At 42.3% G+C, this 15,000-nt stretch overlaps 1 protein-coding gene across 1 annotated transcript in view; it reads right to left on the bottom strand.

The window, feature by feature from the left end:
* The window catches only part of LOC121565245 (dorsal-ventral patterning tolloid-like protein 1), a gene marked incomplete at its 5' end in the record, with an annotated part of 71,692 nt that extends 56,903 nt beyond the window's left edge, over positions 1-14,789 (bottom strand). Inside the window, 1 exon segment of the mRNA XM_045217980.1 lies at positions 14,651-14,789. Coding sequence (XP_045073915.1) covers positions 14,651-14,789 — 139 coding nt within the window.
* Between the last annotated feature and the right edge of the window lie 211 nt (positions 14,790-15,000).

Below are 15,000 nucleotides of genomic sequence, written 5' to 3'. Positions count from 1 at the left end.
CTCTCTCTATCTTTCACATCTCTACTTCCATCTCTCTCTATCTTTCACATCTCTACTTCCATCTCTCTCTATCTTTCACATCTCTACTTCCATCTCTCTCTCTATCTTTCACATCTCTACTTCCATCTCTCTCTCTATCTTTCACATCTCTACTTCCATCTCTCTCTATCTTTCACATCTCTACTTCCATCTCTCTCTCTATCTTTCACATCTCTACTTCCATCTCTCTCTCTATCTTTCACATCTCTACTTCCATCTCTCTCTCTATCTTATACATCTCTACTTCCATCTCTCTCTCTATCTTATACATCTCTACTTCCATCTCTCTCTCTATCTTTCACATCTCTACTTCCATCTCTCTCTCTATCTTTCACATCTCTACTTCCATCTCTCTCTCTATCTTTCACATCCCTACTTCCATCTCTCTCTCTATCTTCCACATCTCTACTTCCATCTCTCTCTCTATCTTTCACATCTCTACTTCCATCTCTCTCTCTATCTTCCACATCTCTACTTCCATCTCTCTCTCTATCTTTCACATCTCTACTTCCATCTCTCTCTATCTTTCACATCTCTACTTCCATCTCTCTCTCTATCTTTCACATCTCTACTTCCATCTCTCTCTCTATCTTTCACATCTCTACTTCCATCTCTCTATCTTTCACATCTCTACTTCCATCTCTCTCTATCTTTCACATCTCTACTTCCATCTCTCTCTATCTTTCACATCTCTACTTCCATCTCTCTCTCTCTATCTTTCACATCTCTACTTCCATCTCTCTCTCTATCTTTCACATCTCTACTTCCATCTCTCTCTCTATCTTTCACATCTCTACTTCCATCTCTCTATCTTTCACATCTCTACTTCCATCTCTCTCTATCTTTCACATCTCTACTTCCATCTCTCTCTATCTTTCATATCTCTACTTCCATCTCTCTATCTTCCACATCTCTACTTCCATCTCTCTCTATCTTTCACATCTCTACTTCCATCTCTCTCTATCTTTCACATCTCTACTTCCATCTCTCTCTATCTTTCACATCTCTACTTCCATCTCTATCTTTCACATCTCTACTTCCATCTGTCTCTCTATCTTTCACATCTCTACTTCCATCTCTCTCTATATCTTTCACATCTCTATATCCCATCTCTCTCTCTATCTTTCACATCTCTACTTCCTATCTCTCCCTCCACCTCTACAACCCATCTCTCTCTCCATCTCTCCCTCCATATCTCCTTCTCTCCATCCAACTGTCCCTCCATCTCTCTCCATCTCTCTCTCCATCTGTCCATCCATCTCTCCCTCCATCTCTCTCGTAGGGAGTTGAGCCACATGTGCCCTGCTCTCCCATCATGCATGCTGTTTTTACCCAGCGTGCCCTAGGGCCCGGCTCATCTGTCAGTCGTCACATATGACCTTATAAGGACAGGAATACAGCTGGGTCCACCACACGCACACATGCATGCTCACTCACACATCTTATACACAGACATCAGGACAGTACGTGCAGATGTTGAGCCAAAGTAGTTTCAATAGAATGTTAGAATATAATGTTAGAATAGAATGTTAGAATAGAATGTTAGAATAGAATGTCATAATAGAATGTCAGAATAGAATGTTAGAATAGAATGTTAGAATAGAAAGTTAGAATAGAATGTTAGAATAGAATGTTAGAATAGAATGTCATAATAGAATGTTAGAATAGAATGTTAGAATATAATGTTAGAATAGAATGTTAGAATAGAATGTTAGAACAGAATGTTAGAATAGAATGTTAGAATAGAATGTTAGAATAGAATGTTAGAATAGAATGTCAGAATATAATGTTAGAATATAATGTTAGAATAAACTGTTAGAATAGAATGTTAGAATAGAAATGTTAGAATAGAATGTTAGAATATAATTTTTCAGCATTAAAGCTCATTAGTCTATTGGTGACACATGGTCTTTCACAGTCTGCAGGTCACGTAGGGAGAGAGGGAGGAGAGCGAGAAAGGGAGGATGATCCTTAGAGAGAGAGAAAACGAGAGAGAGACAGAGAGAGAGAGAGACAGAGGGAGAGACAGAGGGAGAGAGAGACAGAGCGAGAGACAGAGGATGAGACAGGGAGAGAGAGAGAGAGAGAGAGAGAGAGAGAGAGAGAGAGAGAGAGAGAGAGAGAGAGAGAGAGAGAGAGAGAGAGAGAGAGAGAGACAAAGGGAGAGACAGAGAGAGAGAGAGACAGAGGGAGAGACAAAGGGAGAGAGAGACAGAGCGAGAGACAGAGGATGAGACAGGGAGAGAGAGAGAGAGAGAGAGAGAGAGAGAGAGAGAGAGAGAGAGAGAGAGAGAGAGAGAGAGAGAGAGAGAGAGAGAGAGACAGAGACAGAGACAGAGACAGAGACAGAGAGACAGAGAGAGAGAGAGAGAGAGAGAGAGAGAGAGAGAGAGAGAGAGAGAGAGAGAGAGAGAGAGAGAGAGAGAGAGAGAGAGAGAGAGAGAGAGAGAGAGAGAGACTCAGGGGTTATGCTAATTTGCCATAGAGTAGACCTAACCCACTCCATTAAATTAGTCAAAACAGGAACATTTTACATCTGGCTAGAAATTAATAAGGAAATTATCTCAACAGAGAAAAAGGTCCTCATGTGTGCTACCTACAGTATATCCCCCAATAGAATCCCCATACTTTAATGAAGACAGCTTCTCCATCCCCCCACCCCCCAAAAAAAAAATGGATATATTGTAAAGTGGTTGTCCCACTGGCTATCATAAGGTGAATGCACCAATTTGTACGTCGCTCTGGATAAGAGCGTCTGCTAAATGACGAAAATGTAAATGTAAATATACTGTAGACTACTTTATCACGACCTCAACCCAGAATCCCTCAGACAGCTCACAATCAGCCCACTGACACCCCTATCAGATCAAAGCAAAATCACAATCTACTTGAACAGAGCAGTACTCAATCATGAGGCATCAAAGCCAAAGGAACTGAATAATATTAAGAAATGCTATTGATGGAAGGAAAGTAGTGTAGAAACCTACCAAAAAAACTATTAGGCAACTGTGATGGTGATTATGAAGGAGTCAGGCGCAGGAGGGTAAATCACAGAAATAAAATGGTTTATTTCGTAACACAGCGGTACGCAGCAACGTGTAAAACACTGGAAAACAACAAGGCACACGGGTGAATAACCCGGCGGTACGCAGCAACGTGTAAAACACTGGAAAACAACAAGGCACACGGGTGAATAACCCGGCGGTACGCAGCAACGTGTAAAACACTGGAAAACAACAAGGCACACGGGTGAATAACCCTGGAAAACAACAAGGCACACGGGTGAATAACCCGGCGATGCAAAACACAATGGAGCTCCACCGAGCTCCACTACTCTGCACAATAACCAATCACACACAAAGACAAGGGGGGCAGAGGGAACACTTATACAGGTACTGATGAGGGGACATGAACCAGGTGTGTGTAATAAACAAGACAGCTTCCCTATCAAATAAAAAAATGTCAAGCCGACAACCTAAAAAAAATTAAAAACAATGACAAATGGTTTGATGAAGAATGCAAAAACCTAAGAAAGAAATTGAGAAACCTATTCAACCAAAAACATAGAGACCCAGAAAACCTGAGCCTACGCCTTCACAACGGTGAATCACTAAAACAATACAGAAATACACTACGGAAAAAGAAGGAACAGCACGTCAGAAATCAGCTCAATGTAATTCAAGAATCCATAGACTCTAACCACTTCTGGGAAAATTGGAAAACACTAAACAAACAACAACACGAAGAGCTATCTATCCAAAATGGAGATATATGGGTAAAACCACTTCTCCAATCTTTTTCAAATCCAATCAAATTGTATTTGTCACATGCGCCGAATACAACAGGTGTAGACCTTACCGTGAAATGCTTACTTACAAGCCCTTAACCAACAATGCAGTTCAAGAAATTGTGTTAAGAAAATATTTACTAAATAAACTAAAGTAAAAAATGAAATAAAAAGTAACAGAATAAAGTAACAATAACGAGGCTATATACAGGTTGTACCGGTACCGAGTCAATGTACGGGGGTACAGGTTAGTCCAGGTAATAATGAGGCTATATACAGGGGGTACCGGTACCGAGTCAATGTACGGGGGTACAGGTTAGTCCAGGTAATAATGAGACTATATACAGGGGGTACCGTGCACGAGTCAATGTCCGGGGGTACAGGTTAGTCCAGGTAATAATGAGGCTATATACAGGGGGTACCGGTACCGAGTCAATGTCCGGGGGTACAGGTTAGTCCAGGTAATAATGAGGCTATATACAGGGGGTACCGTACCGAGTCAATGTCCGGGGGTACAGGTTAGTCCAGGTAATAATGAGGCTATATACAGGGGGTACCGGTACCCGAGTCAATGTGCGGGGTACAGGTTAGTCGAGGTAATAACGAGGCTATATACAGGGGTACCGGTACCGAGTCAATGTCCGGGGTACAGGTTAGTCGAGGTAATTTGTACATGTAGGTAGGGGTAAAGTAAATAGTCCATTTCATTAATTGTTCAGCGGTCTTATGGCTTGAGGGTAGAAGCTGTTAAGGAGCCCTTTGGACCTAGACTTGGCGCTCCGGTACCGCTTGCCGTGCGACAGCAGAGAGAACAGTCTATAATTTGGGTGACTGGAGTCTTTGACAATTTTTTGGGCCTTCCTCTGACACCGCCTAGTATATAGGTCCTGTATTTCTAAAAACCTGTTTTCGCTTTGTAATTATGGGGTATTGTGTGTGAATTGATGAGGAACATTTTTAATTTAATCCATTTTAGAATAAGGCTGTAATGTAACAAAATGTGGAAAAGTCAAGGGGTCTGAATACTCTCCGTCTGACCACTTCCGCATTGAGCGAGTCACTGGTACTTCCTGCTTTAGTTTTTGCTTGTAAGCAGGAATTAGGAGGATATAATTATGGTCAAATTTGCCAAATGGAGGACGAGGGAGAGCTTTGTACGCATCTCTGTGTGTGGAGTAAAGGTGGTCTAGAGTTTTTTTTTTGATATGCTGGTAGAAATTTGGTAAAACAGATTTAAGTTTGCCTGCATTAAAGTCCCCGGCCACTAGGAGCGCCGCTTCTGGATGAGCATTTTCTTGTATGCTTATGGCCTTATAGAGCTCGTTGAGTGCGGTCTTAGTGCCAGCGTCGGTTTGTGGTGGTAAATAGACGAAGCTCACGAATAATATAGATGAGAACTCTCTTGGTAGATAGTGGGTCTACAACTTATCATGAGGTACTCTACCTCAGGCGAGCAATACCTCGAGACTTCTTTAATATTAGACACCAGCTGTTATTGACAAATAGACACACACCCCCGCCCCTCGTCTTACCAGACGTAGCTGTTCTGTCCTGCCGATGCACGGAAAACCCAGCCAACTCTATATTATCTGTGTTGTTGTTCAGCCACAACTCGGTGAAACATAAGGTATTACAGTTTTTAATATCCCGTTGGTAGGATATTCTTGGCCAATAGAATGGATGGTAGAGGCGGTTTACCCACTCTCCCAACGAATTCTCACAAGGCACCCCGACCTCCGCCCCCTGTATTTCCGTCTTTCCTTCACGCGAATGTCTGGGATTTGGGCCTGGTCTCGGGGGAAGCAGAATATCAAATCGCGTCGGACTCATTAAAGAAAAAATCTTCGTCCAGTTCGAGATGAGTAATCGCTGTTCTGATGTCTAGAAGCTATTTTTCGGTCATAAGAGACGGTAGCAGCAACATTATGTACAAAATACGTTACAAACAATGGGAAAAAAACTTACAAAATAGCACAGTTCTTGAACAAACAGCAAAAACATATTACATGATCAAATACGAATCTTAGAATCAACTATTAACCCACTGGATTCTCAAATAAAATTGAATGAACTAGAGGACAAAATACAAACGCTCTAACCCAAAAAGGCCTGTGGTGTTGATGGTATCCTAAATGAAATGATAAAATATACAGACCGGGATCACGTGACCCTTGAACGAGATGGCCGCATGAACTAGGAGCTCCGCACAAGTAGTTTCCAATTCCTAATCTTACCTCCACTTCAAGTTTAAACTCATTTAGCTTTAGTCAAAAAGGTCATGGCGGCTTCAAAAGGCAACACTACAGGTGACATTTTTCCCGGAACTCAGTACTAGCGACGGAAAAAGCCTCCAAGAAGCAGCTAGCTTCAGAAAAAGCTAGCGCCATTAGCCAGGAGAAAGAGGACCCGTCCCCCGAGGCCCAACGAATGCCAACCTCGCACTCTGTCGAAGACATCTTTTCCTGAGCTGAGATCCCAACGTACAGAACTCAACACTAAACTAGATGCCATTAACGCTCAGCTCAGTGCGATAGGGGGCAAGGTGACAATCCTGGAAAATGCCTTGCCTGACATAAACAACAAGATAACCATAAACGCGGGCGCCTGGACGAGGCAGAGGGGCGAATCCTATCCACGGAAAACTTATTGACAGACGCCATGGAAACAATAGCATATGCTAAAAAAAAAATAGAGCAGCTGGAAGAGAAAACAGAGGACCTGGAAAACAGGGGGCGAAGGGAATAATTGTGTTCTATTAAATCTGGGCGAAAAAGAAGAGGGAAACATGCCACTGATCCGCTACCTGCAAGACAAACTTCCCGAGTGGCTCCACCTGTCCACCGACAGGCCCATAGAACTCGAGAGAGCTCACCGAGCACTGAGGCCCCCACCAGCAGCCAGACAACCACCGCGCCCAATCACCATACGTTTCCTGAGATTCACCGACAAGGAACGAGTCCTACAGGCGGCGAAAACCAACACCATTACAGTGGGAAACGCCAAACTCACCTTACTCCAGGACCTGTCAGCTGGAATACGCCGAAAGCGCCGAGAGTTTGACGAGGTGAAGAAATGCTCCATTGACCGAGGCATCTTTAGGGGATTCAAATACCCAAACGAGCTCAGGATTCTTCACCAAGGAGCCCTGCGACACTTCAAAACTCCCGAAGAGGCAAAACGTTTTTTGAAAGACAACCCCGGTCAATGAGAAATGGACCATTGACTAAATGCGATTAATGCGATTACTGTTATTACTAAAGGAGGTAAGACAACATATAGCCGATATCCAAAAGGATGAGGCATTTCTTTGGTGGGGAGGGGGAGACGTTGTGCGTTGCTAACTGTTCCCGGTCTTTTTTTTTGTTGGAACACAGAATTGTGACTGAGCGGGGAGGTAATAGATCCAACGGGATATGTCGAGTTGTTTGGGAACTCGGCTGGGGTGTTCAGAGATTGTTATTTTATGTAAACCATTTATTTTCCTTTTATGTGAACGCAGCTGTAACTACGATCCACCTTTACCCAGAGATGACTTGCACTAAAGTTCGATTACTGTTCGATGACGATGACTAGTACCTTAAATATATTGACATGGAACTGCCACGGTCTAGGCCATGCAATAAAACGGAAAAAGATACTATGTGCTCTAAAAACGGAAAAAGCAGACATCGCGCTATTGCAAGAGACACACCTCTGTGATGCTGAACATGCCAAACTCCGCAGAGCTTGGGTGGGACAGGTGTATTTCTCATCTTTCAAATCCAACAGTAGAGGTACAGCAATACTTATCCATAAGAATGTTCCATTCATAATTGACAAAAAACATATCTGATCCGGAGGGGAGATTTATCTTGATAACTGGGTCACTGTATGGGCAACCAATTACTATCTTAAACATATACGCCCCTAACACAGATACTCCTGCTTTTATGTCGAAAATGATAACTCTGTTCAATGAGCATTGTGTTTCCTTTGGAGTGTTGGCGGAGATTTTAATTGTACCTTGAACCCAACCCTAGACAAATAATCTCAAATCACCACCACAAATCCTAGATCTGCAAAGATGTTGAACTCTCTTACTAAAGAGATGGGACTGATAGATATCTGGAGAGAGACTAATAGCTCAGCTATGGACTATACATACTACTCTAATGTCCATAACACCTACTCCCGTATAGATTACATTTTTATCCCAAAGAGTTTCATAAATTCAGCCACGTGTACAATCGGACCCATAGCGCTTCGGATCACGCCTTTGTCCACCTCCGCTTTGACCTCTGCAAAAACATCCCGAGATCAAAGAGCTGGAAATTCAACACCTCCATGCTATCAAACGAAGCATTCCATACATTGGTAACTACATGGATAGACAACTACACACAAGACAACAAAGATTCTCCTGTTTCTCCGGCCACAATGTGGGGACGCTGCTAAAGCCACACTAAGAGGTCATCTAATTGCATATGCTTCCTCTAAGAAAAAAGCAATGGAAGCACACAGGCTAGATCTGGAGAGGGAGCTGGAACGCTGTGAAAAAGTACATAAACAATCCCCAGACAGCACCTCCTGGAGTCAACTTAAAGCAGCCAAAGCCAAACTGAATTTGGACTATACTCGGAGATAAAAAAAAGTTTTCTTTACTAAACAGAAATACCATGAGTATAGCAATAGGCCTAGTAGATTGCTTGCTTATCAATTAAAAAAAGAGCAGTCAGAGCGCTACAATTATGGCTATCCGAACAGCTGAGGATGAGGTCACATATGATCCAAAAAAAGATCAATTTAACTTTTCATGATTTTTACTGCAAACTATATACCTCTGAGAGAAAACACACGGAGGCAGAACTCCACTCCTTCCTAGAGGGAATCTCGCTACCTAAACTATCAGAGACCGACCAAGAAGATCTCAACTCCCCCTTCACTCCTGAGGAGATCCTGGAGGCAATTACCTCCATGCCACCTAACAAGTCCCCAGGCCCAGATGGATTCCCAGAGAGTTCTACAAAGCTTTTTGGCCCCAGCTTAGCCCTATTTTCATGCCAATGCTGGAGGATTTTTGCAAAAACGGAGTTCTCCCAGACTCAATGCACACAGCTCGCATTACAGTGTTGCTCAAAAAGACAAGGATCCCCTATCCTGCTCCTCCTTCCGGCCCATAAGCTTGTTGGATTTCGACTACAAAATAATCACCAAATTGCTCGCCAAAAGACTAAACACTCTTCTTCCCAAAATAATAAAAGCGGACCAGACGGGATTTATTAGAGACAGATACTCTTCTGATAACATTCGCCGCCTTTTTGATATTATTGATCAAGTAAACGCACAGAAGACCCCTGTCCTGCTGGCTTCACTGGATGCTGAGAAGGCGTCGACAGGATGGAGTGGAGCTTTCTGTTCTCAGTCTTAGAGAAGTTCAACATGGGCCCAAACTTTATTAAATGGATCAAATCACTATACTCTCATCCAAATGCCATGGTGACTACTAACGGACTGAACTCTGACAGATTCCCTTTGGGACGGGGCACAAGACAAGGGGTGCTCGCCTGTCCCCCCTGCTCTACTTGTTGGGGGCGGAGCCTCTGGCAGAGTTGATAAGGAGCAATCCAAGTATTATGGGTGTTCCTGCAGGCGGCCTGCAGCACAAGATTTCGCTACGCGGATGATGTCTTGCTCTACATATCCAACCCTGAGAAATCCCTTCCTCCCATCTTAGATACAATTGCTCAGTATGGCACGTTTTCAGGTTATAAGATTAATTTTAACAAATCCACTGTCTGCCCTCTCAATATTATACTCACCAGTTCTATGAAGACACTATGCCCATTCCAATGGAAGACACAGGGGTTTCAATACCTTGGGATATTCAAACACCAGATCTGAATAGGCTTTTCAAAGAGAATTATCTTCCACTCCTGGATCAAATCAAGAACAACCTCCAAACCTGGATCTCCCTCCCAATTAGCTTAGTAGGAAGAATTAATGTAATCCGTATGAACATCCTCCCCTAGACTGAACTATTTATTTCAGATGCTCCCATGCTATCTCCCAGCTTCCTTTTTCAAAACAATTAACCAAAGCATCACCAAATTTATATGGGGCAATAAAAAACCCTAGGATCAAGCTTTCCACTCTATCGAAACCTGAATCTAAGGGTGGTCTTGCCCTTCCCTCCCCCTTCAATTGTACTACTGGTCTGCCCAAATCCGCAACATGCTAACATGGATCACAAACAGACAAGAGTCAACGTGGAGCCAGATAGAAGCCCAATCTTGTGGTTCATTGCCACTAAGCTCAACTATATTCATTGATAACTTTAGTGAAGTGGGCAACATAGCCAAAACATTTGTGATTTACAGTACCCTACGAGCGTGGAGGGACTGTAAGAAATACTTGGGCATCTCCTCCCAAATATGTTCTCACTCGCCTATAGTAGGCAACCCAGACTGCCAAAAGCCCTGAGAGATGCCAACTTTAATCTTTGGCATACTCTAGGAATCAGGACCTTTCAGACCTATTTCATCAGAAGACCACTACACTGAAATCCTTTCAAGAGCTCTGCAATGAATTCAATGTGCCAAGATCCCATTTTTTTAAATATCTACAAATTAGACATGTCATCTCCTCATTTACTTCCAAGAGGAGGTTTAGAACTCAGTTGAATGAAGTTGAAACCCTTCTTGTCACAGCACAATCCATTAAAGGCAAAATATCCTATATCTATAGACTCCTTTCTGAGAAAGGAGGATCCTCCTTACTCCTTTGAAAATAATATGGGAAAAGGACCTTGGTCTGACTATCAGTGATGAGTTATGGGCGGAGGTTTGCGACAGGGTATACTGCTCCTCTACTAATGTAAAAATGAAAGAATCTAATTACAAATTTTTGTACAAATTTTATTACACTCCCCCTGAGACTCCATAAAATGAAAACAGACATTTCTCCTAATTGTAATAGATGTACCTCTGAAAGTGGAACCTATATGCATGTATTTTGAGCTGCAGAGAGATTGCCAGATTTTGGCAATCTATACATACTGCTGCACAGAAAATACTAGATGTACAGTTTGATATGACCCCGTGTCTCTATCTTCTTAATGCCCAGCAGGACTTTGTTCTTGATCCTGACAGAGAAAATTTGCTCATGACCATTACATACTTTGCTAAGAAATGTATTCTTCTATTGTGGGCCTCTAATACTTCTCCTACATTTAAAATGTGGATTGACCAGATTGTTGACTTTCTCCCTCTTGAAAAGCTCACTTATGACCTCCACAAGAGACAGCCCAAGTTTGATAGACTCTGGTCTCCACTACTCAACTATATTTCAAATTGGACAGAGTGAATGGGGGAATCAGGGAGATGGGCAGATGCGTGTTGTGTAAGGTGCTGTAAAACCTAAAAACTAATTATTGGCTCGTCATCTCAGCTAAGGCTGGAAATAGCTAATAAGAACCTTGATAGTGCTGCTGCAAGTTCTATAATTTAAATTTTGTTATAATTATTATTTGTGTGTGTATGTATGTATGTATGTATGTATGTATGTATGTATGTATGTATGTATGTATGTATGTATACAGGTAAAAGTCAGTAAATTAGAATATTTTGAAAAACTTGATTTATTTCAGTAATTGCATTCAAAAGGTGTAACTTGTACATTATATTTATTCATTGCACACAGACTGATGCATTCAAATGTTTATTTCATTTAATTTTGATGATTTGAAGTGGCAACAAATGAAAATCCAAAATTCCGTGTGTCACAAAATTAGAATATTGTGTAAGGGTTACATTTTGAAGACACCTGGTGCCACAAACTAATCAGCTGATTAACTCAAAACACCTGCAAAGGGCTTTAAATGGTCTCTCAGGTCCAGTTCTGAAGCCTACACAAACATGGGGAAGACTTCAGATTTGACAGCTGTCCAAAAGGCGACCATCGACACATTGCACAAGGAGGGAAAGACACAAAAGGTTATTGCAGAAGAGGCTGGCTGTTCTCAGAGCTCTGTGTCCAAACACATTAATAGAGAGGCAAAGGGAAGGAAAAACTGTGGTCAGAAAAAGTGTACAAGCGATAGGGATCACCGCGCCTAGTCAAGATTGTGAAAAAAACCCATTCAAAATGTGGGGGAGATTCACAAGGAGTGGACAGCTGCTGGAGTCAGGGCTTCAAGATCCACCACCAAGAGACGCTTGAAAGACATGGGTTTCAACTGCCGCATACCTCGTGTCAAGCCACTGTTGACCAAGAAACAGCGAAAAGCGTCTCACCTGGGCTAAGGAAAAAAGAGCTGGACTGCTGCTGAGTGGTCTAAAGTCATGTTTTCTGACGAAAGCAAATTTTGCATTTCCTTTGGAAATCGAGGTCCCAGAGTCTGGAGGAAGACAGGAGAGGCACAGGATCCACGTTGCCTGAAGTCTAGTGTAAAGTTTCCACCATCAGTGATGGTTTGGGGTGCCATGTCATCTGCTGGTGTCGGGTCCACTCTGTTTCCTGAGATCCAGGGTCAACGCAGCCGTCTACCAGCAAGTTTTAGAGCACTTCATGCTTCCTGCTGCTGACCTGCTCTATGGAGATGGAGATTTCAGGTTCCAACAGGACTTGGCGCCTGCACACAGCGCAAAAAATCTACCCGTGCCTGGTTTATGGACCATGGTATTTCTGTTCTAAATTGGCCAGCCAACTCCCTGACCTTAGCCCCATAGAAAATCTGTGGGGTATTGTGAAAAGGAAGATGCAGAATGCCAGACCCAACAACGCAGAAGAGTTGAAGGCCACTATCAGAGCAACCTGGGCTCTCATAACACCTGAGCAGTGCCAGAAACTCATCGACTCCATGCCACGCCGCATTAATGCAGTAATTGAGGCAAAAGGAGCTCCAACCAAGTATTGAGTATTGTACATGCTCATATTTTTCATTTTCATACTTTTCAGTTGGCCAACATTTCTAAAAAATCCCTTTTTGTATTAGCCTTAAGTAATATTCTAATTTTGGACACACGGAATTTTGGATTTTCATTTGTTGCCACTTCAAATCATCAAAATTAAATGAAATAAACATTTGAATGCATCAGTCTGTGTGCAATGAATAAATATAATGTACAAGTTACACCTTTTGAATGCAATTACTGAAATAAATCAAGTTTTTCAAAATATTCTAATTTACTGACTTTTACCTGTATATATGTATGTATATATATATATACATATATAAAACAATTTTTTATTATTATTATTATTATTATTTATTTATTTTTATTCACATCTGTGAATGTGGAATGTGTTTGGTTGGTTGATTGAAAACTTAATAAAACTTTAAATTGAAAAAAAAAATATACAGACCACAAATTCCAATTGGCTATACTTAAACTCTTTAACATCATCCTTAGCTCTGGCATCTTCCCCAATATTTGGAACCAAGGACTGATCACCCCAATCCACAAAAGTGGAGACAAATTTTACCCCAATAACTACCGTGGGATATGCGTAAAAACCAACCTAGAGAAATCCTCTGCATTATCATTAACAGCAGACTCGTACATATCCTCTGTGAAAATAATGTACTAAGCAAATGTCAAATTGGCTTTTTACCAAATTACCGTACGACAGACCACGTATTCACCCTGCACACCCTAATTGACAAACAAACAAAACAAAACAAAGGCAAACTCTTCTCATGCTTTGTCGATTTAAAAAAAGCTTTTGACTCAATTTGTCATGAGGGTCTGATATACAAATTGATGGAAAGTGGTGTTGGGGAAAAACATACGACATTATAAAATCAATATACACAAACAACAAGTGTGCAGTTAAAATTGGCAAAAAAAACACACTTTCCTTTCCACAGGGCCGTGGGGTGAGACAGGGATGCAGCTTGAGCCCCACCCTCTTCAATATATACAGTGCATTCGGAAAGTATTCAGACCCCTTGACTTTTTCCACATTTTGTTAGATTACTGCCATATTCTAAAATGGATTATATTACATTTTCCTCATCAATCCACACACAATACCCCATAATTACAAAGCGAAAACAGGTTTTTAGAAATTTTAGAAATTGAGCTCAGGTGCATCCTGTTTCCATTGATCATCCTTGAGATGTTTCTACAACTTGATTGGAGTCCATCTGTGGTAAATTCAATAGGAAACACATCACAATCTCTGTGGAACTTTACTGGCTGGAGGAAACACATCACCATCTCTGTGGAACCTTACTGACTGGAGGAAACACATCACCATCTCTGTGGAACCTTACTGACTGGAGGAAACACATCACCATCTCTGGGGAACCTTACTGGCTGGAGGAAACACATCACCATCTCTGTGGAACCTTACTGACTGGAGGAAACACATCACCATCTCTGTGGAACCTTACTGACTGGAGGAAACACATCACCATCTCTGGGGAACCTTACTGGCTGGAGGAAACACATCACCATCTCTGTGGAACCTTACTGGCTGGAGGAAACACATCACCATCTCTGTGGAACCTTACTGACTGGAGGAAACACATCACCATCTCTGGGGAACCTTACTGGCTGGAGGAAACACATCACCATCTCTGTGGAACCTTACTGGCTGGAGGAAACACATCACCATCTCTGGGGAACCTTACTGACTGGAGGAAACACATCACCATCTCTGGGGAACCTTACTGGCTGGAGGAAACACATCACCATCTCTGTGGAACCTTACTGGCTGGAGAAAACACACACACATTTCTTCTGCTATCTGACTGACTGACACGTTGGAAGGAGATCAGAGTCCCTGTATGAGAAAGGTTGAAAAAGGTTGTTAAGATACACACACACTCCCCAGACCTACCGGGGCATCTGTAGAGCTTCCTGGCCTGGGTGGTGTCTCCTTTACTGAGTCTGGTTCTCTGGCCAATGGCAGGACGGATTCCATTCTCATCTCTAGAGGGGAGGATGGTGTCTAGAAACATACCTCTGGAGGAGGGGGAGGGAGGGAGAGGGAGAGAGGGAGGAGGGAGGGAGGGAGGGAGGAGGGAGGGAGGGAGGGAGGGAGGGAGGGAGGGAGGGAGGGAGGGAGGGAGGGAGGAGGGAGAATGAAAGAGAAAGTTAAACAAATGTTACATTTCAAAAAATTAAATTAAATTTCTGCATGAGAAGAAAGGAACCCATGGGTTCTAGGCATACTGCATGTGTGCGTGT

This window comes from Coregonus clupeaformis, unplaced genomic scaffold (assembly GCF_020615455.1).
Source record: "Coregonus clupeaformis isolate EN_2021a unplaced genomic scaffold, ASM2061545v1 scaf1309, whole genome shotgun sequence".
Classification (NCBI taxonomy): Eukaryota; Metazoa; Chordata; class Actinopteri; order Salmoniformes; family Salmonidae; genus Coregonus; species Coregonus clupeaformis.
The sequence above is the reverse complement of the archived record's forward strand: the minus strand, read 5'-3'. Positions and strand labels throughout refer to the sequence as shown.